The following is a 25,566-nucleotide window of genomic DNA, read 5'->3' as shown; positions in this document are numbered from 1 at the left end:
TCAGTGTCCTTCAGGATTTCTATACACTTCAATACATCTCTTAATTACTCTTTTTTTATTGTTATGAGATATACATATATATCCATGCTCATGCAGGCAGATTGGTTTGTAGCTTACCTCTGCCTGTCCCCCTCTGGGGAATAAGTTTTATTAACTGAATAAATTAAATGGGTGGGTATATCCAATAGAGTAGAGAGGTTTACCATTATAGGTTTGTCTCAGATAATTTTCCCCCTTGCTGCCCAATTCCCTCGTTTAGCCATAGCTCTGTTTGGGAGAAAGCTTGACTGGAGCTTGAGGTGGCCACAGTTCAGCAGGGCTAGAAGGGCCCTTCGTCTTAAGGATGAAGAAGCTCCTCCAGGCCTGCTCATGTGAACTCAGACCCAAGTCTTCATTAACCCCCTGTTCTCACTACTTAGAAACCCACCCAGGGACCAAGCAAGCATATCCCCAGCAGTAGCCTAGAAGGTCCTTAAAGAAGAGTGGTGAGACCTGTTTCCTACCCAATACCTCGGAAGTCCACCAGGTGTAGAGACTGTGACCCCAAGACTCAAGGGACTTGCCCCAAATCACCCAGTTCTAACTCCAAATGCAAAGCTCGTTCTACCATCAGGTCCCCACTCCTCCTGGGAGGGCTGTGCACTCCTCCCCTCTTTATGACCTTTCCCACACTCACGTCAGTCTGTGTCTATGTCTTCCAATGGCACAAAGACAGACGAGACGGTTCCCCCACATCTGGAAGAACTCGCTGCGGGCCTCACACCAGACATCGTCCACTCAACGGCTATTTCGGCCTCTGCTGTGCGTATAACACTGAGCTGATGGTGGCAGGAGATACCGCCCCTCCCTTTCCCAAAAGTATCACTCATGTCTCTTTTCCTGAAGAAATCTGGCATCTAATCTAGAAGAAAAACACAGACCTGGTCCAAGTTGCACAAGAATGCCAGGTAATGAGTGACTGGGTACGCCATGTCGAACAGACAACCTGAAGCCACAAATTGGGTAGAATCATGGGTCAGTGAAGGCAGAGAAGCCTTCCAGGAGGAGGAAGTAGTCGAGCACAGACTAGAATAACAGGGAGATGAAGAGGACGAGAGAAGAACAGTCTACCCAGTAAGAACAGTTGGAGAAGGACCTTGGGGTGGGAATGGTGGGAAGCGGGGAAGTTGACAGCTGGAGATGGAGACACAGATGGATTGACCGGTTGCCATTAGGTGACCCTGGAGGGAAGCTGGAGGCTCTCTGCTGACCACATTCTCTGCGGGAGCGGGATCTGAGCAGCACGACTCGGTCCACCACGTCATGGAGACTTTGATTCAAACGAGATCTTTGGCAGAGCCCTTGGGTTGCAATGGGGGCCCAGCTGCCAACGGTGACTCCATGCATAGGCAGACCTAAGACGGCCACCAAGGTAGGCGCCCAGGTGAAGAAGCCAGTGGGGCAGACGTGCAGGTGATGCCCCTGTCAGTTGGTAGAAGAGAAGGAGAAAAAGTGGGCCACACGTTTTAGAAGGGACAGAGACCAGTGACTTTGGGAATGCAAGATAAAGATGAGTAAAGAGAAACAAGGTTCAAGTCTGGCTTCAGATCAGCCAGTGGCAGGAATTGGGAAACCAGGAGGACAAGAAGTGATTTCTCAGAACTAGAAAGGCAGTCACAGAATCATCTTCCCATTTACTCATTGGTACGAGGCACTCTGCCAGCTTCTTGGGGATGAAAGGAAAAATAAGACAGGGCTTTGTCCTCAAAGAACTCACAGAGTAGTAAGGAGCCTGTTAAGAAATAAAACACTGAGATGCAAATCAGTAGAGGAATGGACAAGGTACTATGGGAACTGTGGGAAGCAAAGGGTCCGAGAAGAGTCCACAGAAGAAGGGACAGGTGACCCGACTGTCAGAAAGGTTTTCCAGACAAGATGGAGACCAGGACTTCAAATGGAACCATAGAGAAACAGTGCACGTGTGGGGAACCACAAATAACTGTTTCACAGCAACAGTGCATGGCTGTAGTTCCCAAATGGTGCGCTAAGGCCCCCAAAGGTGCCATAGAGAATTCACAGGGGCTTCCTGGGATATTTTCCATATTCACGGGGAACACAGCGACATCTGTTGGTCATGGTGAGAACTACTTTCAATGTATGCACATTCTTTTTTCAAATGTCTACTAAGTTGTTACAACATGAATACTTATTAAGTTGTTTGGGCCTAACTGCTTAAAAATGAGACTGTTGGGTACTTCTTTTGGCCTTGCGGGGGCATGAAAAGTTATTGAGTCACTAAGGGTACCATGAATTGAGAAGGTTTGGAAACCTTGGTGGAAGAGGAGTGGGACAGGGAGACAGGTCCTGCAGGGCTCCTTGTTGCAGTCAAGAAGTTGGACTTTTTGCTTCAAACAGTGGAAAGTCATTAGAGGTTTACTGGTAGTGGGACAGCACGGTCAGCTTCCGTTTCACAAAGGTAGACTTGGCCTCGATGTGGCTGTTGGTCTGGAAGCAGAGACCTCTATAGGGAGCTACTGCAGTAGTCCTAGTGAGAGAGATGGGGCCTGGGCCCAGGGGCGTTAGAGGTTGGGACTGGAATACAGCACGCTCCACTAACTCCTACTGCATGGCCAACACCATAGCAAATGTTACACATCAAAGTTATAAAAAGACCAGATCCCTGCGTTTAAAGCACACACAACCAAGTAAAAAGGCAGCCAAGAAAACAATTACAATTAGTAGAGAACTGCTAGGAGTTAACCCGGCAAGATAAAAAGAAGGAGGGCTGTTCCAGGGAGGCAGGGGAACAGCATGTGCAAAGGCCCCCATGGATGGGAGGGGTGATGGAGAGTTTCAGTAAATCAGGTTGATCATCAGTTCTGGCTTTTGGGTGGTGGAAAATAGGGAGGGATGAGGCCAAAAAGCAAGGCAGGGCCTGGGTTGTGAAGGATGTTGCAGTGATACAATGTGCTAAAGACTCCCAAAGGCCTTGATGGAGACAAACCACTGAAGGGTGTTAAGTAAGGAGTGATGCAATCAGACTCGCATTTTACAAAGCCCTCTGTAACTGAACCAGGGCCCACGTGTAGACAAGCAGCAGGTCAGGAAGACAAGCCAGAGTGATGGAGGCATAAATCTGAGAAAGCCCATCCAGGAAGTGAAGGACCAGAGACTCCACCAGTATCTGAGGGCAGGAAAAGGGAGCCGACTGGGCCCCGGGTACCGCAGAGAGGGAAAGGGCTGACTCAGTCCATCAGGCTCTGTAGGGCTCTGTGAGGTCAGGGTCAGCCCCCAGGCATGAGTGCCCCGAGGCTTCCCTGGGCAGGAAATGCACACCTTGATCCGAGTGACAGGTGGGAGTTGGAAGAAAGCAGCTCCCGACTCCAGGGACCTGTGACTGTCACTGGCTCCTCAAGAAAAGTGTCCCTGGCAGCTTGAATGGGCTGCGCCTCTTGGCTAACTCAAGACTGCCTTGGTCCAATGACAGATCAGATGGCTAATGAGAAAGGGCAGGATGCGCCACCGAGCCGAGCAGGGACAGATCCGCAGGACTGCGGGGGCCGTGCTCTCTCGGCAGCACTGAGTGCCGCCCAGCCAAGGGCCCGCTCCGCTGAAAGCTCCCAGCACTGGACGCCTGCTTAGCTCCCTCTGAATGTTTTGGAGGTTGGGAGTCTCCGACACTCACCACGTGATCTCCAGCAGTCAACGCCCACCCTTCCCCACTGAGCTGCCCACCACTTCCGTGTCTACAGTCCAAGCCAGAGGTCAGGCTTAAGGGCAGGACAGCAGTTACCCTATTAGCATCTTCTGCCTGCTGGGACAGAGCCCTGTCACCGAGGCAAGGGTTCATCAGTTGCTCGCTGTGTAGCAGCTGTCAGAGTTGCTAGAGACCCTCATCAATCCTTCAGCCCCTACCTGGAAACCAGAAGTCTCTGGAAGCACAATCAGATTGTTTCTGCTAAAACAAGGGAAAGGAGCGGCATGTCACCCGATCTCCCGGGGGCACTTCTCACCCAGCTCCTTCATTCCCTACAAAGCGGCATCAGTCGGGTGTAGCCCCCCACCCCGGGAACAGGGACCTTCACTCCTGACGGGGAGGTTATCATGACCTCATGACCGGCATTTGCCTAAAATTCTACTGTGGACAGTGCATTCTCATGTTTCTCATCTGACCCTCATAACAGCCTCTTTCATCAAGGCAATTGGCTCAGGAAGGTTGTGGTTCGCTCAAGGTGACACAGCTGTTAAATCACAGGGCAGGGCCTTGAACCCAAGTCCTGGAAGCTGCACCACGGCCAACACCCACCTCGACTCCTGAAAGACTCAGTGGGGCCGATCCAATGACAAAAGTCTTTTTTCTTTCCTTTTCTTATCACAAAAGCACTCATTGTAAACCACTGGAACATTAAAGAGATGCACAACGTGAAAAGCGGAAGTCCCCCACGATTTCCTGATCCAGATATACACACTGTTAGCTAATGTATCTTACTCCAGGGTTTTTCCATAGATATCGTTAACACGCCTGAGCCTAGCGCCTGACACAGAGTATGTGCTCAATAAACGCTTGTTGAATGAACTGTCAGATAGGCTATTATTTGTTTCCACAACTGTAGGGTACTGTTTCACAATGTGCTTTTCCATTCAGCTGTGTGACTTGGACACCCTTTCGTGCTGGTGCCTATAGGTGCCTCCCGATCAACAGCCTTTAGAGGTCAGCCACCCCTGATGGGGGCAGGCCTTCCGGAACAGGGCCAGGCACCCACCTCGATTCCCAGAAGGCAGCTGTGAACTAGTTTCTTCAAACTGACGGGCCAGTTTTAAAAAAAAGAGAACGGCTAATTAAACAAGTCAAACAAGTGTTGTTTTTGTCTGCACAATACTTCACTGATTTGCCTAAATCTTCTCTTGCACCAGGTGCTTCAGAGTTGAGTAAGAACATTCTTATGTACCTACATAAGTATAAATGCATAACTGGCTAAGAACCTTTTGCCCCCCAAAGTGACTATACATACATTTAAATTAGCGGGAAGCAAGAAGTTACCTTCATAATTGGGCTGGGGTTATTTAAACAAGAAGCTGCTCTGAATTTCCACCTTTAAAAGACACAGTCTGCGCAGCTGGAAGCCTGGTTGCCCGCACGCCCCCTCAGCGCTGGAGCTGCTCCGCCAAGGCTGGCCTGGGGCAGCGTGTCGCCAGGGCAGATGGGCGGCAAGGTCGCGGCCAGGGGCCCAAGCTTTGGCAGCCGTCAGACTGGGATCAGGTCCCTGTCTTGGGCAACTTCTTAATGTCTCTAATTCTCAGCTTCCTATTCTGATAAGTGGGTATGATAACTACCCCGTCCATTTTCTATGAGGATTAAATGAGATCCTACAGGCCAGTACACTTAAGGACAAGGCCTGGTAGGTAGTGAGCACTCAATAAACACTAACGATTGTGGTTTCCCCAAAGGTTCTGAGAAGGGTCCTCAAGCCATTCAAATACTTCACTGATACAGGATGTTCTTTCACGCCCTAGAGAGAGTAGACTTAAAATTCAAAGACCATAATTCAATTTCCTTTTTAATTCATAAGAATTAGAGGATTTAGAGATAGAGCAAACTGCGGAGATTGCCTAGGTTTACTCCCATATTTCAGAGGCGAGGAAGCTGAAACGCAGGGCATTTCCAGGGTCTGCCTACGATGGTTGTCTGAGTGAGTAGCAGAGCTGGATGGTCCTGGGTCCTGACTCCCAGGCCCCAGCCCATGTGCCTTTGCAGTATACCACCCCATCTCAGGAGGCAGTAAGACGCGGCCATACGTTCACACCAGTGTATGAAACTGAGATCAGACCCTCGTGGGGAAGTACGTTTTGTGAGGCAGAATGGCATAGGTATTCCAGAAGGTTGAGAAGGAAAAGGGGTACTGTATTAGTTAGGACTTCTGGATTACAAATGATAGAAACTCAACTCAAACGAACTTAAAAGCACAAGCTAACTTAAGCTTGGAGGATGCAAGGAAGACTACAGGAAGCGGACCTTGACCTGGAATTTGTACATCCTTGACATTCTCCATGTTTGTCTTAAATTCTTGCTTGTCCCTGTTAGAGCTTTCTGCAGGCAGCTCTCACCATGTGGTAAAAGATGGCCACCAACAGCTCTGGATTCATATATTCCCAGTTTAGCATCTCCAGGAGAAAAACAGAGCTTTCCTCATGCAGTTTCCATGTATATACATCCAGTGAAGGATTCTGACTGGCCCTGACTCAGTCATGTGTGTCCACCCTGTGGACCAGTCACTGTTGCCAAGGAGATGAGATACCATGATCGGCCATGCCTGGATGGTGAGTCCATCCCCGTGACCAGAGGGACAGGGTGCTATCGTCGACAGCTCCTTCAGCACTGCATGGGATGGGAGAGGGTGCTTCTTCAAGGAGGGCTGGGCAGACAAAAACAGTGGAGCCATCTAGGCACCCAAAAGGAAAAACAAACTTCATTTACAGGTTTCTCTGTTCAAGATCTTTCCAGGAGCTCCTCAAACTGCAGAAGAGTATTTGTGTAAATATAAATTCACAAGATTACACAATTTACATGTAAAATGGGGCCAGTTTTCTCACGAGGTTCATAAACCAGCTCTGAAGCAATTCTAAAGAAATTGTGACAAAATTGTTTTTAGCATTAGCAATATTACTAGAGAAAAGCACAAAGACTCCCCAGGTGCCTACTTGGAAGGACAACTTTCATTTGAATGTAGAAGTATTATTTTGTTTCTTTTTGAAAAACAAAAAAAATTATCTTGGTAATAACTAAATCAATACAAATATATTACCAAAGTATGTGTGCATCCCAATGTAAATGTTTCCTTTTAGCTCTAAGAATTTAAGGAAATGAGGATGGGTGTGAATTTTAGTTAAATATAAAGCAGGGTTTTTAACATGGGGTTTGGGGGTCCCCCAAGCTGGTTACTGTCAATCAATCAGAATCTCCTGCAGAACTTATTAAATTTAGAGGGGACTGGGTCCCACCCCAGAGATTCTGGTCAGGTAGGTCTGGCTAGGTCCAGACATCATTATTTTCTGAACGCTTGGCAGGTGGTTTTGATCAGTCGTTGAGGCTGAAAACAACTGCCCTAGGACAGTGTTTCTTGAAATGTGGGAGTAGTCATCTTGCATCAGAATCTGGAGAGCCTGTTAAAATGCAGATTCCTAGGCCCCTCCCAGGCCTACTATACCTGCTCCAGTGAGGAGCAGAGCTGTGACTCTATAGTTTAGTAAGCTCCCAAGTGACTTTTATACATTTTAAATTTGGGGGGCTTCCCTGGTGGTCCAGTGGTAAAGAATCTGCTTTATAATTCAGGGGACGCAGGTTCGATCCCTGGTCAGGGAACTAAGATCCCACATGCTTCAGGGCAACTAAGCCTGCGTGCCACAACTACTGAGCCCGCGCACCTCAATGAGAGAGCCCGCGTGCCACAAACTACAGAGCCCCCGCGCCCTGGAGCCTGTGCGCCACAACTAGAGAAGACCCACACGCCACAACTAGAGAGAAGCCCGTGCGCCGCAATGAAAGATACTGTGTGCCGCAACTAAGACCCGACGCAGCCAAAAATAAATTAAATAAATAAATAAATAATAAATCAATCTTAAAAAAATAACCATTTAAAATTTTTGAGATAATTATAGATTTACAGGAAGTTGCAAAGAATGTACAAAGAGATCCTGTGCACCATTTACCCAGTTTCCCCCAATGGTAACCTCTTGCATAACTATAGTACATTATCAAAACTAGGAAATTGACATTGGTACAAACCATAATACCTATTCAGATTTTATCAGATTTACATGCACTTGTGTATGTGTGTGTCTGTGTGTGTGTGTAGAGTTCTATGCAGTTTTATCACGTGTAGGTTTGTGTAACCACTACCACACAGCTAAGATACAAAACTGTTCCATCACCACAAGGCTCTCTAGTTTTACCTTTTATAGCCATACCACCCCATCACACACACACACACACACACACACACACACACACACACACACACATCCCTATCCTTTGGAACCTACTAATCTCTTCCCAATCTCTATAATTTTGTTATTTCAAAAATGTTATATAAATGAAATCATATAATATGCAACCTTTCTAGGTTGGCTTTTTTCACACACATAATTCCCTTGAGATCTATCCAAATCATTGCATGCTTCAATAGCTTGAGTTTTTTTTTTATTGCTACATAGTATTCCATTGTATGGATGTATCACAGTTTGTTTTACCATCACCAGCTGAAGAACATTTGAGCTGTTTTCAGTTTTTGTTTATTACTAATAAAGGTGTTATGAATATTCATGTGCATGTTTTATGAGAACATAAGTTTTCATTTCTCTAGGACAAATGCCCAAGAGTACGATTGCTGGGTCATATGGTAAATACATGTTTAGTTTTATAAGCAACTGCCAAACTATTTTCCAAAGTGACTGTAATGTTTTATGTTCATGTCAGCAATGTATGAATGATTCAGTTTCTCCACATGCTCATTAGCATTTAATGCTATTTTTTAAAAATTTTAGCCATTTTGAGAGATGTATAGTGAGATCTCATTGTGGTTTTAATTTGCATTTCTTTAATGGCCTAATGATGTTGAACATCTTTTCACGTGCTTACTTGGCATACCTGTATCCTTTTCAATGAAATGTTTGTTCATGTCTTTTGCCCATTTTTTAACTGGATTTTTTGATTTTTAACTGTTGAGTTTTGAAAGTTCTTCATATATTCTAGATGTGAGTCCTCTGTCAGATGTATGGTTTGCAAATATTTTATTCCAGTCTGTTGACTGTCTTTTCATCTTCTTAGCAGGTCTTTCAAAGAGCAATTTTTTATGACATCCAATTTATTGATTTATGTCTCTTATGGATTGTACTTTTGGTGTCAAGTCTAAAAACTGTTTGCCTAGTCCTAGATCCCAAAGATTTTCTCCTAATTTTTCTAAAAGTTTTGTTTTACATTTAAGCTCATGATCCATTTTGAGTTGATTTTTTATATAAGGTGTGAGGTTCATTTTTTGGCCAACATATTGGCCAAATTTTTAAAAAATTCTATCATGACTTATTCCAAAAAATGTTTTTGTATATCACTTTTTACAGCATAATTTTCTTAGTGGTTACATAAATGTACGTGCTTAATTTATCACTATCTACTGGTATCAATGCTTTACCACTCTGAGTAACGTGAGGAAAACTTATTTTCATTTTGATCCCTTTATCCTCTTTAGTTTTAAAATATAATTATCTTAAGTATTTTCTCTAAATATATTGAACACCATATCAGATGGTGTTATAATTTTTGCTTCAATCATCAAATTTAAGAAACATAATTGTTTACCCACTCCATTGTTCTTCTTTCCTTTCCTTTCTGAAGTTCCAAGATTTCTTCTGTTATCATTTTCCTTCTGTTTGGAGAACTTCCTTTAGCCATTCTTTTTGGTTTTGGGGGGGCGGTTTTTTGTTTGTTATTTTTGTTGTTGTTGTTTTCTTTTTGGCTGCATTGGGTCTTTGTTGCTGCGCGCGGGCTTTCTCTAGTTGTGGCGAGCGGGGGCTACTCTCCGATGCGGTGTGCGGGCTTCTCATTGCGGTGGCTTCTCTTGTTGCGGAGCATGGGCTCTAAGTGCGCAGGCTTCAGTAGTTGCGGCGCGTGGGCTCAATAGTTGCGGTGGGCAGGCTTAGTTGCTCTGCAGCATGTGGGATCTTCCCGGACCGGGGAGCAAACCTGTGTCCCCTGCATTGGCAGGCAGATTCTTAACCACTGCACCATCAGAGAAGTCCCCTTTAGCCACTCTCGAAGGGTAAGTCTGTTTGTGACAAATTATCTTAGTTTTCCTTCATCTGAAAATATTGTTATTTTCTCACCTTTCCTGAAGGATATTTTCACCAGATGTAGAACTTGTGGTGGACAGTTTTCTTCTTTCAGCATTTGAAAAATGTGTCACTTCCTTCTGGCCTCCATGGTTTCTGAGAAGAAATCTGCTCTCCTTTAATTGGTGTTCCCTATAAATAATATGTTATTTTTTCTCTGGCTGCTTTCAAGATTTTTTCTATTTTTTAGTTTTCAGAAGTTTAGTTATGATGTGTCTTGGCATGAATTTCTCTGGGTTCCTCCTACCTGGGGTTCACTCAGCTTCTTGAATCTGTAAGTTTTTGCCTTTTGCCAAATTGGAGACATTTTCAGCCATTGTTTCTTCAAACCCAGGTGACATTTTAAGTTTGAGAAGCATTGCTCTAGAGTGGGCTTCAAGAACACCTCAAATTTTATCTTAAAATGCTGTGAATGTCCATTTTTCTTAGGAGAATGTCCACAGCTTTCACTAGATTCTCAAAAAATTCCATGACACACCCCATAAAGTTTACAAAAGCATTGGTTTATGGTCTTACTGGGTTATTTTTGGTCTTCTTGGCTAAAACCAATTTTTAAAAACTAGTTAGTATTCTTTCTTCTACCACATCTGTTGAATTCCTGTGTCCCAAAGGTTTCTCTAACCGTTTTGGGAAATATGATCACTCAGATGAATATTTCTGAGTGCCTGACATGTGCCAGACAAATATTTTTTTTCCCCTAGTTAGTGAGAAGGGGAAGAGTTAAAACATTAAAGACACTTTTAGCTCATGAAAAGTTTTAAGTAACTAAGAAATCAAAGTAAACTTTGCTGCTTTCATGTCGTGTGACTTTGTTCCTTACTGCTCTGAGCTGGATATGCCAGCGATCACATTACATCCTGAAAATATAATTCCATATACAGTACTAAAAACATGGCATTATGCAGTGGGCCCACTTGTCATCACTCTAGTTTGCTTTATACAGTTGATAGCCAAGCACACATAGTTCCTCCAAGCAGTCTTGTCCCTGGACAATTGCACAACTGATTCGTCTGCCTGGTACACCCTCATTCCCCTTTGCCACCCACCTTCCTGGAGTAACTCTTGCTCATCTTTCAGAACTCACTTTAGGAAGCACCACATCCAGGAAGACTTCATTCTCTCTTCTCCAGGGCTTGAGTTGGGTGTGTTTCCAATGTCACCCATGCTTGCCAGATGTCACAGTGTATGGTGATTACCTAATTGTCACTGCCACCAGACTGTGAGACCCTTGGAGGCTGTGACTGGTTCTGCATGCTTTTGTGCCCCCAGCACTTTAATAAACATAACATGGCCTTAAGCGCAGCTTCCTGTGGAAATTCACCACCACCACTGACTGGCTAAGCCTTTCCTCCATTTCTTCATTAGTGTCATAAGTATCTCTTGAGCTCCTTCACATGTAGGTGTAGCAACCATATGTTCAACCCTTTCCCAGCAGGCTTAATCGTTCCTGAATTCTCACAGGTGTTTATTAATTCACTTTAGACTCTTTCCAACAACCAGTATACAAGTTACTGGTCTTCTCTTGCTAGAATGCCTATCTCCCTCGTTTTGGGAAACATGGACAACACTGACCTCTGCCATTTTCCTCCTTGGTCTTACTACTGGATCTTATGAATTCCTTATTATTGTGTTTAAATTTATAGATCTGTCTTTCCTATCAAGGTATGAGCTCCTTGGGGGTAAAGACTGCATCTTATCCACCCCAGAGTCTCCAGGGACTGGTACAAGGCAGGATTCCATAAATGTCTGTGGAATGAAGTTTGGTGTTAGATCATCACAGCTCTGCTCTTCCTCAAGCTTAGCACATGCATTTCCTCATATTCTCCACACCTTTACCTCCTATTTATCTTTTACCCTTCGTTCTAAGCCACTGTGAATTCTTTATGGAAAGGAGAAGAGGGCAGATAAATACACCACATTTTAAAGTAATTTTCTTATTCCTCCCAGGTACTATCTTGGTCGTCGGATGTTTATTGTTGTCTCTGACCCAGACATGATCAAGCAGGTGTTGGTTGAGAAGTTCAGTAACTTCACCAACAGAATGGTATGTAATTTTCTTTCTTCATATGGATGGATGGGGAATCATTCTAAGATGCAAGGACAGCACATCACATCTAACAGGGATGTGACTGGGCCTTTTGTAGGGTTTAGATCAGTTCAACTCAAAACTGTGCTCCCCAGTGAATTCGAGTTTTCAAAAGAGATATATAGTACTGCTACAAAAGAATGGCATTTACATTTAAGAAACACTTCAAGAAAGCTAAAGCTCAAGAGGAGTTGGGGCTAATAAAATTCTAAAACCGGGAGGGTTTTTAAAGCTGTGTTCAAAGCTAGAGGAATCCAGAGGGTCAAGTGACCTCAGTCAAGTGACCGAGGAAGACCGAGCAAGGTTAATAAATATCAGAGGGAATGCAAGATATCAAGCTTCCCGTGCTTACATCCTTCCCAGAGAGTATAAACATCTTAAGGCTAGAAAAAGAAGACAAGTAACATTACGAGGGAAATTCATCCCCAAGTAACAAGTCTCTAACCCACTAAAGGATGTACATACTCCATCTTTGTTTGAAAGCACATACCCTGCTTTTTATCTTTGATGAGAAATCACAAAGCATGGAAGAGGTGACAGAAAATGGCAAAGCTCAGTGCTGTCCATATTTTCCAAAAATGAGGAGATGAGAATTCTAGTAGAGATGATCAATAACTTTCATTTTGATTTTTGGAAAAAGTCTAAAGTGAGTTAATAAATAGTTGCTTGTGAGAATTCAGAGAATCACTATGCGCCAACCATTTTTTGTTTTTTTTTTTTGGCAAATTAAACTCATCTTCCATTCTTATTGGAGTAGTAAGCAACGTATGCACTCTTTTGTTGGTTATTTGACAAACTTCTGCACACTTGCCATATATACCAGGCACTGTCTAGGTAATGATTAGAAAGAGATAGAAAACTCAGTCTCGTCCTTAAGGAGCTTATAGTCTAGTGACAGAGGCAGAGAGGAAAGAAATCAGTACAATATGGTACGGTGAGCATGGAAAACACTGCACCATCCAGGATGGGAACCAGGAAAGGCTTATTAGACGTAAGGTGCCTGGGACTGAGTCTTAAAGAAATTAGTAGTAGCCCCCTAGCTTTCTGTACTGGTTGAGCTGTCCAGAGTGGTTTTTTTTTCTCATTCAATTTCACAGGAACTTATGAGACTGGTACAATTATCATCTGTATTTACTGACAAAGATACTAAGGCTCAGGTTAAGTGACAACCCTGGTCATATGACTAACAGGAGGAAGACTAATGGGATTTATGTGCCATCTCCCAACTCAAGTCCAGGGCTCTCTTTACTGTCACTATTGTAACACTGCCTAGGTGACATCTCTGGATTATCAGGGTTTCATTGAGTAAGTGTTACTCGCCCAAAACACACTTATCTTCCGGCCCCAGAGCACCATGCACACTTCCAGGCGCCACATGGCCACTAGAAGGCGATGATCTGGGAGGGGGTGATCTCCTGGCCTGCTAACTCCTCCATCACCTCAGAATGGCTGAAGGAAACGCAGAAGCTTAGCCACTTCTCTGCCTCTGTTTGCCTCTCTCCCCAAATACTCTGTTGTTACTCCCCCGTTCAAAGTCCCCTGAAGGTTTTTGTGGCCTTGGGATTTTAGAAACTGAGTCTGATGGTTAAAGGCAGTCATAGATTGCTGCTCCCCCAGACTCAGCAAGGAAGGTTGATTAGAGAAACAGAGGAAGCCAGTGAAACAGAGGAAGCCAGTGAGTCAAGGGCCCTGACCGCCGAGCCGCGTGCTGGCAGGCATGGAAATCACTCCAAGGGCTGCCACGGCTCTTGGCCACGGCTGAGCCTCTGAGCGGTGAGATGGGACATGTCAGCCATGTGTCTCCATTATTGTCACGTTCACATGACATCCAAGATGTAACCAAGGTGTAAGACCCCTCGAGCTGACCTGGAATAGGGCTGCTCTCTGACTGATGTCCTGGGGGCAGACACATACTCAAAATACACGTTCAAGCAGAGGGGACCAAGTCCAGCTGCCCAGTTTCAGTCCGTTTCTCCTCCAAACCATGTGTCTACCCTCCCTATTTTTCCCCATCCCCTGACTAAGATCTCTAGGCCCCAACCTCCAGAATGTGGTTCTAATTTCCTTCTTTCACTCAACACAGTGTCCTCAAGACAAAGTTCAAGTTTCTCAGGTGAGATTTAAGGGCCCCTACAATTTAGATCCATTACATGTGCTCCCACCTCAGCTCTCACTGCTCCCCAGTACAAGCAGTCACCCCAGCTGGAGCGGCCTCTCCATTCTCTCTGCAACCTCTCCGGAAAGCCCTGCCCCAGTGCCTTTGCTCATGCTGACACCTCCACTAGAATTGGAGACAGCACAGCAGCGGGTCTTATATTCACTAGCAATGTGAACTTGAGCAAATTACTTCTTTAAGCCTCTCCTTCTTCCTTTGCAAAACAGGGATATGCTCTGCCTTACTGGGCTGTTGTAAGGCTAAATGAGATTATGTGTATAAGTCCTGCTTTACACGCAGGCGAGACAAGTTTTCACCGTGCATTAGCTGCGATTAACAAGAAGATCCTCCACCTCTCCTACACCCATCCAAACCCTTGGTATTCTTCCAGGTTCTCCTCAAATTCTGCTCCCCCCATGAAGCTTTCCCTACCTCAACCCTCATTTACTTTTCCCCTTCTCTGAATGCTAACAGCATTGATCATCTGCATCACTCATTTTCACAATCGCTCCCATTGTGCCTTCTACTATTTACCATGAATCAATGCATGGCTTTCACCCTAACTTGATTAACTTTAAGCCTTGTCCTTCTTTTTTTATACTCCAGGGCCCAAACACATAACGACTACTCAGTATCCGATATATTCTTGTTCAAGCTGAATTGACTCTCCATCAACTTGACATTCTCCCCAGATGAACAAGGTAGTACCTGGAGATTCAATATGTACACCCTCTTGTAGGTCATTCACAGACATGTAAAAAGATCCATCAAAGATTAGATCTCTAGGAAACCCCAATGTTTATAATTTTCCATCTGAGAATGTAGCCACTTATCTTTAGCTTTGTTTATGGTCTTTAAGCCAATCCCATATTCATGATGAAACAACGCTTAGTGACTCAATCTTCAAAAAACCAACTCTAGAGTGGGATTTTCTCACAGGTTTTGAAAGTCAAATTAAATTGGGTTCTGTGGTTCCCTCTTACCCATATGCTTATTTATCTGCTCAAAGAACTCAAGGAGATTAGCGAGGCATGATTTTTTTCTTCCTGACACCATGCCACCTTCCCTCTAATAAGCCATGTTTACTTAAGTGTTCAGCGATTCAGCTTTATTATACATTCATTCAGTAAACATTAAACGCTTACTCCATGCAAGCTTCTACCAAATGGTCCCTTGTGATGCAGAAAATACCTCAGCATATTAGTTTGATACATGAAGTGAAAAGGAACTTAAATAACGCATGATTTCATTTTCCAGCTGTAAGAACCCATCTCTGCTCACAAATCCAGGCTTGACTTATGTGTGCCCCTGACAGCCTACGAAGAGCGGCCGGGATGGGGAAGCTGGGTTCAGCTCTGAAATTTGGTGTGACCTGTAGGCATCCCATGAGGACTGATAGAGTACATTGGCTGGAGTTGGGATGGCACCACAGGGAACTCCCTGACATAAGTCAGTATTGAGCAAATACTTGAATTCAAAAATTGGTGAATGATATATTTTTTTCCAATTCAAGAACACCGGGCTGAACAGACTCTACGGCTTGGACCCAGGGTGGCAGTTCCTATATCATGCTTTCCCATTCGCATTTTTGAGGCTCTCAGTTCCATGGAACGTGACTGCTCTCTCTTGCCCATTTTCCGAATGGACCCCTTGGGCCTCTATCACTGCCCTCAACACTTCCTCAAGTTGCTTCCAGTGGTGCAACCACAGTTTATCTTTAAACCCCCATCAGTCTCCTTAGCATGGATAGAACCTCAGTTGCCCCGGCACCTCTGGACGTGGCTATTTTTATGCAAGTATTTTTAATTAGCTCCTTCTCGCTATCGGGTACTCAATGAAGCCACGCGGGCAGCTCTTTATTTATTATCTGCGGAAACTGGAGCTGGGTCCGCTTGATTCAGCAGAAATGGTCCTAACCAGCAGTAGAACGCTATACTCCTGGCCTGTCCTTAAGGCCCAGAGTTGGGGAAGCCGTGGGAAGGGTGCTAAGAGGTAGGGACGCCTTTGGCCCATGTTGGGTTGGTCTAGTTGGATACGGGAATGGAGAGGGTGTGTTTGATCACTAAACCTGCTGCCAGGAGCTCTGAGACCTGGTCTGAGATGAGCACGGCGAGCAGGTCAGGCAGCAGGCATGCCCACTGCCAGGTTCCATCACATGTTTGTGGAGTGCAGTGGAAGGTGGTGGTGGTCACCCGTGTGTGGGGTGAGGTGCCAGCCCTCAGGGCCTCACAGGCAACATGGGGGTCAACTCTCCAGGCTCAGGTTCACACCATCGACTCACATCTAAAACCACGGGATAGATTTGGGGAGTGGTTTTATTCAGGACCCCCAGGGCCTGGCTCGCCAGGTACAGCCTCTCCAAGGCTACTTTCACCCTCTCACCACACGGATGTCGGAATCATAGGACGAGTTCCTGTGAAACCACGCCGCGCTCGGCACGTGGCAAAGATTGCTAAAGCTCTGAGGCAAATAGGGCACTGGAAACCTTATTACCCACTGTGTCCGCAGCAGTGCCCCATCCCGGGAGCAGGATCACGCGGCTGGTCACAGAGCTCGGGAACCAGGCAAACTCCACCCGGGGCTCCAGATGGACCGGACCACCCGCGCTGGGCCCCCAGGGACCTGCACGCTGCTACCCACAAGGGACAGAGGGGCCTCAGGAAGTTAGCCACGAATGTGCCTCGCCCACACCTGCAACAAGCCCCTCTCCACCAACAGCTTTTGAAAACTAGCTCATCTAGAGTTTCCCGTCCCCTTTCTCTTAAATAAAACATCAAGTAAAAGAAAACATTCTGGTTTTCAAATGTGTGCAGGGAGATTTAAGTTTAAGTGAGAATGGTTTGGCCCATGACTTAGGGAAGCTCTCGTCACTGCAGTCAAAACCTGACTACTTTTTTCAGCTTTGCATTTCTTTTTTTTAAAATAAATTTACTTATTTATTTATGTTTGGCCGCGTTGGGTTTTCGTTGCTGCGCGCGGGCATTCTCTAGTTGCGGCGAGCGGGGGCTACTCTTCGTTGCGGTGCGCGGGCTTCTCATTGCGGTGGTTTCTCTTGTTGCGGAACACGGGCTCCAGGCGCGTGGGCTTCAGTAGTTGTGGCTTGCGGGCTCTAGAGGACAGGTTCAGTAGTTGTGGCGCACAGGCTTAGCTGCTCCACGGCATGTGGGATCTTCCCGGACCAGGGCTCGAACCTGTGTCCCCTGCATTGTCAGGCGGATTCATAACCACTGCGCCACCAGGGAAGTCCCTCCTTTTTTTTTTAACATCTTTATCGGAGAAGGGTCAACTCACATGATGGGTCCACAGCTCCGAGAGACAGAAGTTCTTACTTAAAGACCAAAGAGACTGCAGAGAATCAGAAACCCAGGTTGGCAACCTCATTTGCCTGACCCCTGTCTATTTTGAGACAGGTCTCGTTGTTTTATGTGAAACATTGTGCTGTGCCCTGGAAATCCTGCAGCCTGAGCCGGGAGCTTCTCATCCGGGGATGGGCTGCCCACAGATCACTCAAACCTCCTGTTCAGAATTTCCAAGAAGTGGGGTACAGCCTCTAGTGATAGGGGCTCATCACTCAAGGCAGGTTATTTTTATTAGTTATTTAGACTACTGGGAAGTTCTCCTTTAGAGGAGCTGGAATTTTCCCCATAGCTCCCACTATTGAACCTAATTCTACAACCCAGGGTCAAAAAAAAGAGCCAAATCTTCTCTTCCATGTAATACGCATTCAATAGATATTTTTTAAGTACAGACTAAGGATCACAATCTGATCTTCCAAGCCTTCTCTTTCCAGCTACGCATTCTAAAATCTGTCAGACTGTCCCCTCACCATCCGACTGCTCTTCTGAAATGACCAATTTGCCACTTTCCCTCTTCCAGTATCATATCTAGAAATGAAAATAGATCGGTTACTCTAACCAATGCCTCTGAAATCTTCCATCAGAGAATGAAGAATTCTAATGGAAGTTGTAGGCTGAAGGGAGAGTATTGTCATGGCAAGCTGGTGAGGGAGACAATGCTGTCATATTGCACAAGGGCTGGATTTGTCCTCCAAGTGCAAGATAAAAACTATCATGGAGCCAATCCTTAGGTCTAAAGGACAGACACAAAATCCAGTCAACCTTGACTCTTATCTCCAATTTCTTCTGCTTCATCAGAACCCCATAAACCACCACCCAGCTTTCCTTGGAGTGAAATGCTTTACGACAGGTAGTGTGGCACAGGACTGGTGTTTGCCAGTATACAAATATACATAATGTACCATTTCCTCCTTTGATTCTGGAACCTAAACAAATGGGTTATGTTCTAAAAATTCCATGAAACCACAATTCTGTATAGTGACCATGGCACTCCTAAAGAATTTTATTCTAAATATAGAGAGGTATTCCTCTGCAGAAAAAATATCCCAGCAACTTGGTTCTAATACACAATTAAGTCCCCCCAGATACTTTGCAGTTATGTATTATAGCTTATTTTGAGTGTTCATATTTTATCAGAAAATTATCATTTTCCTCTGAACAGGAGTTTTTACAAGGCTTTTGAGTTATGGTGGCTGGCTTCATGTTTCAACTATAATTAAAACAGTGAAAAGAAATAGCAAAACCGTATATCACACGCAGTTCTGAAGAATGCTTTGTCCTCCCGTCTCCCTACTTCCCCTCACCCTGCAGCCCCGGGGCTCAGGGCTCTGAACAGCTGTGAGGGCCCCCAGTTTTGACCGTTTGGTGGGAGTAGCTGGTCTTAGGAAAGAAGAGAATGGCCTGGGAAGAAGGGATGAGGAGACCTCATTTTCTGTGTGCTTCCAGACTCAGCTGGACTATCTCCTCCTCAGAGAAGGCTTCCTGGCCATTTAATCCCCTATCATTTTCTCACCTCGCTGCCCTCTCTACCCTTTCATAACACTCACTTTCCCATGAAATGTAATGAAATGTAATGACAGCTATTTGTTAGTTTAGGAGGTAACTGTCTGCTTCCCCACTAGACTATCAAACTCATTGAGGGCCAATGCAATGTCTTCTTTATTCAGCACCATATAGCCAACATCTCGTATATATTAGACATTCAACAAACATTCTCTGAATGAGAAGAACGAATGAATGAATGAGTGAAAGAACACAGAAACATCATGACATGAAGGAGTTCTCTTGGAACAGCTCTGTTGGGGCATGCTTCTGGAGGACTCTCTTCTTCCCCTTTCCCTCTCCTTCCCCCACCCCCAGGCATATTCCAAAGACCCAGACGCGAGTCTGTCAACTCCTGGCCCAACCTAACGAATCCAGCCACACAAAACCCGTTGCCAAATAGTTCAGACATGAAACTCAATCCCAGGAAAGATGAGCCCACCTCCAAGAAGCCTGCTGTTGGGTCCTCCGGGAACCCTCACTCTGCGGGGGGTGGGGGTGGGGGCTGCAGAACACACAGAAGCCGCTGAGTTATTTACAGTGATGACCACAGAGTAACAAGATAGAATTGGGCCAGCGGCGCTCCCCCACCTGCTCCGGGTGGGTCCTCAGCCATGGATCTAGAGATCATTGTGCATGAGCCCTTTTATTCTTTACACCCTTGCAAGAGAAGTCTCTTCATTATTGGTCACGGGTGACTTGAACCAGGGTGTTTATCGAGGACTGTATTGCCACCGAGGTGGCTTGGGCTCCCTTGTGTCCTGACTCTCTGCTTATCGCTTTCCACCAGGCGTCAGGTTTGGAGCCCAAACCGGTAGCCAACAGTGTCCTGTTTTTACGTGACAAAAGATGGGAAGAGGTCAGAAGTGTCCTGACTTCTGCTTTCAGTCCTGAAAAGCTGAATGAGGTAAGACCTGGGAAATGCAATCTCTCTTCCATAGAGAGCAGGTTTCCTCTCTCCAGATTCTGATGGGAGCTGGGTCACTTTGCCGTCACCTGTCCGTTGCCCCACCCACTACGCCCTTCGAACCTCCCTATTATCCCCAAAGCACAGGAAACTGTACTGGAGTGTCTGCCCTTTCTCCAGCCTTCCGCAGCCCCGGTTGCCATGAATCTGTAGTGAGTCAGCAAGCGCTCAGGGAACTTCTGCTAAATCCCAAGGCTCTGCCCCGGGCCTTTTGGGGGCACCCAGGGGAAAACTGGAGGGGTTCTCCTCAGACTTTCATGTGTAACGGATCACCTGAGAACCTTGTTAAAATGCAGATTCTGATGCAGTAGGTCTGGGGCGGGGCCTGAGACTCTGCATCTCAAACAAGCTCCCAGGGGACGTGGATGCTTCTGAACAATGAACCACACTGTACATAGCAAGGAACTAGAGAACATCTTGAGATGAGGGTGAGCTTTGAATCAAGTCTGAAATAGGGGAGAGATGGCCATGGATTGCTGGGGGTACAAGGATGTCCTTGGGCAGAACCCTTGGGGGGGGCGGTGGTTATGCCCAAGTTAATCTCTGTGGCCAAGTCAGAGGGCAAAGTCTCATTTACAAGATGCTCTTAAACCCGGGGCTTTCTCCTTCCCCCACCCAGGGACCCACCCTTCCCTACCAGCTGTATAAATAAAACTTACTGTTTGTCCTGCTTCCTGACCAAGTTCTCTCACCCCGGAGCCTCACTGATGGCCCCTCAATTGCCGATCTGGCTTTGACGTCTGTTCTGAATTCCGCAACAGCAATAGCTCATGACCGAGCCCTTGAGCCCTTCTGATGTGACGTGGCTGAAGGGTTGCCTCAGTGTGAGTCCCAGGTACATGGGCAACTCCAGAGCAAGTGCCCTTCCAGAGCCAGCCACCAGGTCTAGCTGTTCCAGAATGCCTGGCCTTGGAGTGGCCTGTCTTCAGTTCAATACATGAGAGCTACTCTGAGCTTCAGCTCAAGATGCTCACCCGTATGGCCCTGCTGAATTCCTATAAGTCTTCTGAAGTCCCCCAGAAGACGAGAGGGTTCCAGACTTCATAATCAATCCCATCCAAATAAACTCAGAAACCAGAGATCCTGCCCATCCTCAGTGAGGTTTTTCTGTTGTTTTTTTTCCTCAATGCGGTTTTGATTTGTATTTCCATATGTAGCCTTTACATAGCCAGCTAACACTCACACGGCTCTTACCATGTGCCAGACACCACTGTAAGGCTTCCTGTTCGTATTAGCACACTTAATCTTCACCACATCTCCGTGAGGTAAATACTATTATCAATCCCATTTTACAGATGAGGAAACTGAGGCCCATAGAGATTATGCGCTTCATGTCACATAGCTGGTAAGTGTGGCAAAGCCAAGATTAGAACCCAGTTCCAGAATGCTCTTAACCTCTCTGCTTGACTGCTTCTCCTGTCTTGTTCTGAAGCTCCCTAGGACTGTCCCAGGGACTGTCTGGAGGGTGGAGGAAGGGAGATAAAGCAAATGGGACCTCTTTGGAAACCTAGGGGTATCAGAAGCAACACTCCTCCATTTGCTGCCTAAGTTTGGAACCAACTGAGGTATGGAAACAGGTTTCAGACAGAAACCTCCTTTCTCACTGGTAAAGCTGTTTGAGAAATGTAGCCTGCCTTCTGGTGGTGTGGGCTTGCTAATGCTTCACCCGGAGTGGGCAACTGCAGCCTCCCCCTGCAGGAGGGCGGCCAAGAGCGCACACTAACGTGGCCCCCCTGATCCCCCCAGGGCTGGACCACGCACGCTCAGTTCCTTCTTCGCACGCCTTGGCCTGATAAGGGAGGGCAGGACCCAGCCTTCCTCAGCCTCAGGTACACACTGGAGTCACCTGGGGAGCTTTGCAAACCATTGCTGTCTGGGTCCCACATCTAGATTAAATTGGTTTGGTTTGGAATGCAGCCTGGGTCTGAGGGGATTTTACAGCTCCCCAGGAGATTCTGATGTAAAGCCAGAGTTGGGAACCACCACTGGTAGAAATTACCCACAAGGAAACCTGAGGAGGGGGGTGTCCTGCTACAGCTGGAACCAGGAGCCCTGCTCCACAGTTAGCCCTGTTATATACCAAGGTTTCATGGGAGAATTTGTTTGAAGGACGGGCCTGCTTCTTTAAAAAGTTGTAAAGCATTATTTGGGTCACCTTTATTACACCTAGTCACTAAAATGTTGAGTTAACCAAAAGGGGAGGGAGCGGGGAGGAGAGGTAGGTAAACCATGGGTTGACATCAGGAGTTCAAACATGTTGCATCACATTTCCTCATTTGTGAGTAAACAATGCCTTGACAATGCTATAGATGCAGAAAGAATCTTATCATTTGTTAAAAAATAAATTGATGAAGGGTATCTGATTTTTTTTTTTTTAAGTAAGAAAGAAAGTTTTTTTGACAGTGAAGAGGAAAAAAAAAATCTTATTGGGGTCTAGATTTCTTTAACACTCTACAGGATACACTCCAGAAACTGATACAGCATCATTGCCCAAACAAATTCAGTGCTCCTGAAACCCAAAGCATTTTCTCCTTTTGGTTCAGAAATCAAATTCTTAGTGCCTGAATTAGCTGCAGAAAATAGAGTTCCTCCAAGTGGTTCATAGCACTGAGATACCTAGTAGTCATAAATAAGAGGGAGGGGGAAGGGAGGGGGAGATAAATTTTCATAGACAGATTCCCTGGGTTTTGCTTCAGATCTAGCTCATTGTTTAACATATTCTACAAGTGAACTTAAAGCTCCATTGGAAATCATCTTTCTACTCAATATAGTTCAATTTAGGTTCTTGGGTTTCAGTTGAAAGGATGCCATTCCGGGCGCAGAGTTGGTCACCCTCGTCCCCGCCTGTGGAGAGTTTAGACCTGGTGAACTTAAGGTGTCTGGGAGGCATCTGAGTAGATGCATCAGGCAGAAGTTGGCTGCAGATATGGAGCTCAGGAGAGAAGGGTAGGAAAGATGGTCATCAAAAACACAGACAGGGGCCACGGGGATGTAATATACAGCATAAGGAATATGCTCAATAAAACTGTAATAACTTTGGGGACAGATGGTTACTAGACTTATTGTGGTGATTGTTTCATAATGAATGCAAATGTCACACCAGTACATAGTACACCTGAAACTAAGGTAATAGTGTACATCAACTATATTTCAATCTAAAAAAAAGAAAATTTTTACAAAAGAGAGAAAACACAGACATGGGTGAGGTCACCCCAGGAGTGTATACAGCATGAGAAGAGGGCTGGGGAGAACCATATATAAGTGAGGGGCAGAGGAGAGACCTACAAAGATGACTTGGGAAGAACAGCTTGAAACTGAAGTCCAGGAGAATGTGGAAGGGAAACGCTTTTCAAGGAGGAAGGAGCAGCCAAAGGTGTTAAATGCTGGTTAAATAGAAAAGAACATGAGGACTAAAAAGTTCATGACAAAGATAATAATTTTCAAATGTTAAGCCAATGTCTGTGTGTTTCATGCTCCGTAAATCATGTCCTGGATTTTCTCTCCCCCACTGAATCATTGCTTCAGAAGGAGGTGGCAGCGGGCAACGTCCAGAACAGGAGGTCTTGGCTCAGTTTTGCACATGAGGCTTTCCTGAGCCCTACTGAGACAATGGTCTTGGAGTTGGGAGCTTTGTTGGGAGTGAAAAGTTTTCCTAATTCCGAAAGCAGCTCTCTTTGCATATGAAGAGCAGGGTTTGAGGCTTTGAGCAAGGAGCGCTACTCTACACCAAAGTGTAGATGGGATGGAGGATCTTCCTATCCTACAGAAGATGGGTGGAGGGAGAAAGATGGGAGGGCTGCTTGCCAGATGTCAGTGTCCTGACTGCCTCCTTCCCCAGCGTCCGTGACCCTCCAAGTTTCTGGATGCTTCCCTGGACTTTAACCTCACATTGGCCTTCGCTTTCTAGTCACTGGTTCTCAAACCCTGTGTTCTCAAACCCTAACTCTGCGCCAGAATGGCATCCTTTCAACTGAAATGGCATCCTTTCAACTGATTTGGGCTGTGCCCAAATCACCTAGTACACTTGTTTAACACACATAATTCCAGCCACCCCAGGACCCACAGAATGAGAATTTCTAGGGCAACTGAGAATCTGTATGCTTTACCAGTGCCCTAGCACGATTCTGGTTAGAGCCCTGTTGCAAAGCACTGGGGTGCGAGTCTTCCTCTTGGTCCCTCATCTGACCTTCTCAGACCCACAGACTCCCCCAGGCTTGTAAGAGCTGGGCCCCAGAACCCCACCCTCCTCCCCTGCTTTATTTTTCTCTGTGGCCCTATCACCAGCTAACATTCCATTTATTTTACTTAATTTTTCTTTATTGTTAACTGTATAGCATGACGCATATAATGGGCACTCAACAGTGATTTGCTGGATGGATGGATGGATGGACGGATGGATGGGGAATCACAGAACCAAGAAGCTTTCTACCTAAGGATATATGTTTTTTGTTGTTGTTGTTTTGTTTTTTAAATCAGTCATCAATTTTATACACACACAGTGTATACATGTCAATCCCAATCGCCCAATTCAGCACACCACCATCCCCACCCCACCGTGGTTTTCCCCCCTTGATGTCCGTACATTTGTTCTCTACATCTGTGTCTCAACTTCTGCCCTGCAAACCAGTTCATCTGTACCATTTTTCTAGGTTCCACATACATGCGTTAATATATGATATTTTTTTTCTTTCTGACTTGCTTCACTCTGTATGACAGTCTCTAGATCTATCCACGTCTCAACAAATGACTCAATTTCATTCCTTTTTATGGCTGAGTAATATTCCATTGTATATATGTACCACAACTTCTTTATCCATTCGTCTGTCGATGGGCATTTAGGTTGCTTCCATGACCTGGCTATTGTAAATAGTGCTGCAATGAACATTGGGGTGCATGTGTCTTTTTGAATTATGGTTTTCTCTGGGTATATGCCCAGTAGTGGGATTGCTGGATCATATGGTAATTCTAAGGATATATGTTACAACTGAGATAAAAGGGAAACAAAAGGGAAATAATTTCATCAAAGAAAAATTACGTAAGAGGATGTGACCATTTGTTGGCTTTCTCTTTAGAGGGTCTCAAGTCTATGCCTATGTAGAAATAGAGAAAGCAGGTCACAGAGACGCAAAGAGGAGAAGAAGGCTCTCCGAGGGCCTGGGGCAGAGGAGTCGGAAGAGAGAAGCTCGGGGAACCCATGCGAGCCCGCACTCCACTTGGACATGGGAACCTGACTCAGTTTTCCCACAAATAGCTCTGGAATGTCAATAACCTCCAGTCCTTTCTGAATTAGTAAGTTGCTTTTGGACTTTTATTATCAAACTTCAGAGTTTATTCTTGAAATACAGATGTGTTTTCCCTTGGAATTCTGAGGCTTTTTCCTTCAGCCCCTGGCAGCCTAAGTACTTTACTCCCTGTGTCTGTAGGTGTCATTAATATTCATAAAGTTCTGGATGGCACTGTCTTTATTTGTGTGGATATTAGGCTGTCTTGGCCAACAATGCCTGAAAGTTACTTTAAAATTAGTATTCTATCATGAATCCATGGTTTTATTTAAAATAAAATTGGTTTTTGGTTTATGTCTTACCAGGGATAATATAGA

The 25,566-nt window shown here is 45.5% G+C and overlaps 1 protein-coding gene and 1 long non-coding RNA gene across 3 annotated transcripts in view; one reads left to right on the top strand and one right to left on the bottom strand.

Moving 5' to 3' along the window:
- The window catches only part of TBXAS1 (thromboxane A synthase 1), a 150,040-nt gene that overhangs the window by 55,956 nt on the left and 68,518 nt on the right, over nt 1-25,566 (top strand). The window contains exons 4-6 of one of the 2 annotated variants that reach the window (XM_059933232.1): nt 11,809-11,905; nt 19,791-19,907; nt 22,031-22,051. In XM_059933232.1, coding sequence (XP_059789215.1) covers nt 11,809-11,905; nt 19,791-19,907; nt 22,031-22,051 — 235 coding nt within the window. The remainder of the gene's footprint in view (nt 1-11,808; nt 11,906-19,790; nt 19,908-22,030; nt 22,052-25,566) is intronic. The other variant, XM_059933233.1, reaches the window with a different exon arrangement.
- Nucleotides 1-25,566, bottom strand: part of LOC132371749 (uncharacterized) — a 129,242-nt gene that overhangs the window by 48,426 nt on the left and 55,250 nt on the right. The gene's annotated exons all lie outside the window — the stretch shown is intronic.

The sequence above is a fragment of the Balaenoptera ricei genome, chromosome 9, assembly GCF_028023285.1.
Source record: "Balaenoptera ricei isolate mBalRic1 chromosome 9, mBalRic1.hap2, whole genome shotgun sequence".
NCBI lineage: Eukaryota > Metazoa > Chordata > Mammalia > Artiodactyla > Balaenopteridae > Balaenoptera > Balaenoptera ricei.
This window is presented reverse-complemented; position numbering and strand designations above follow the sequence as displayed.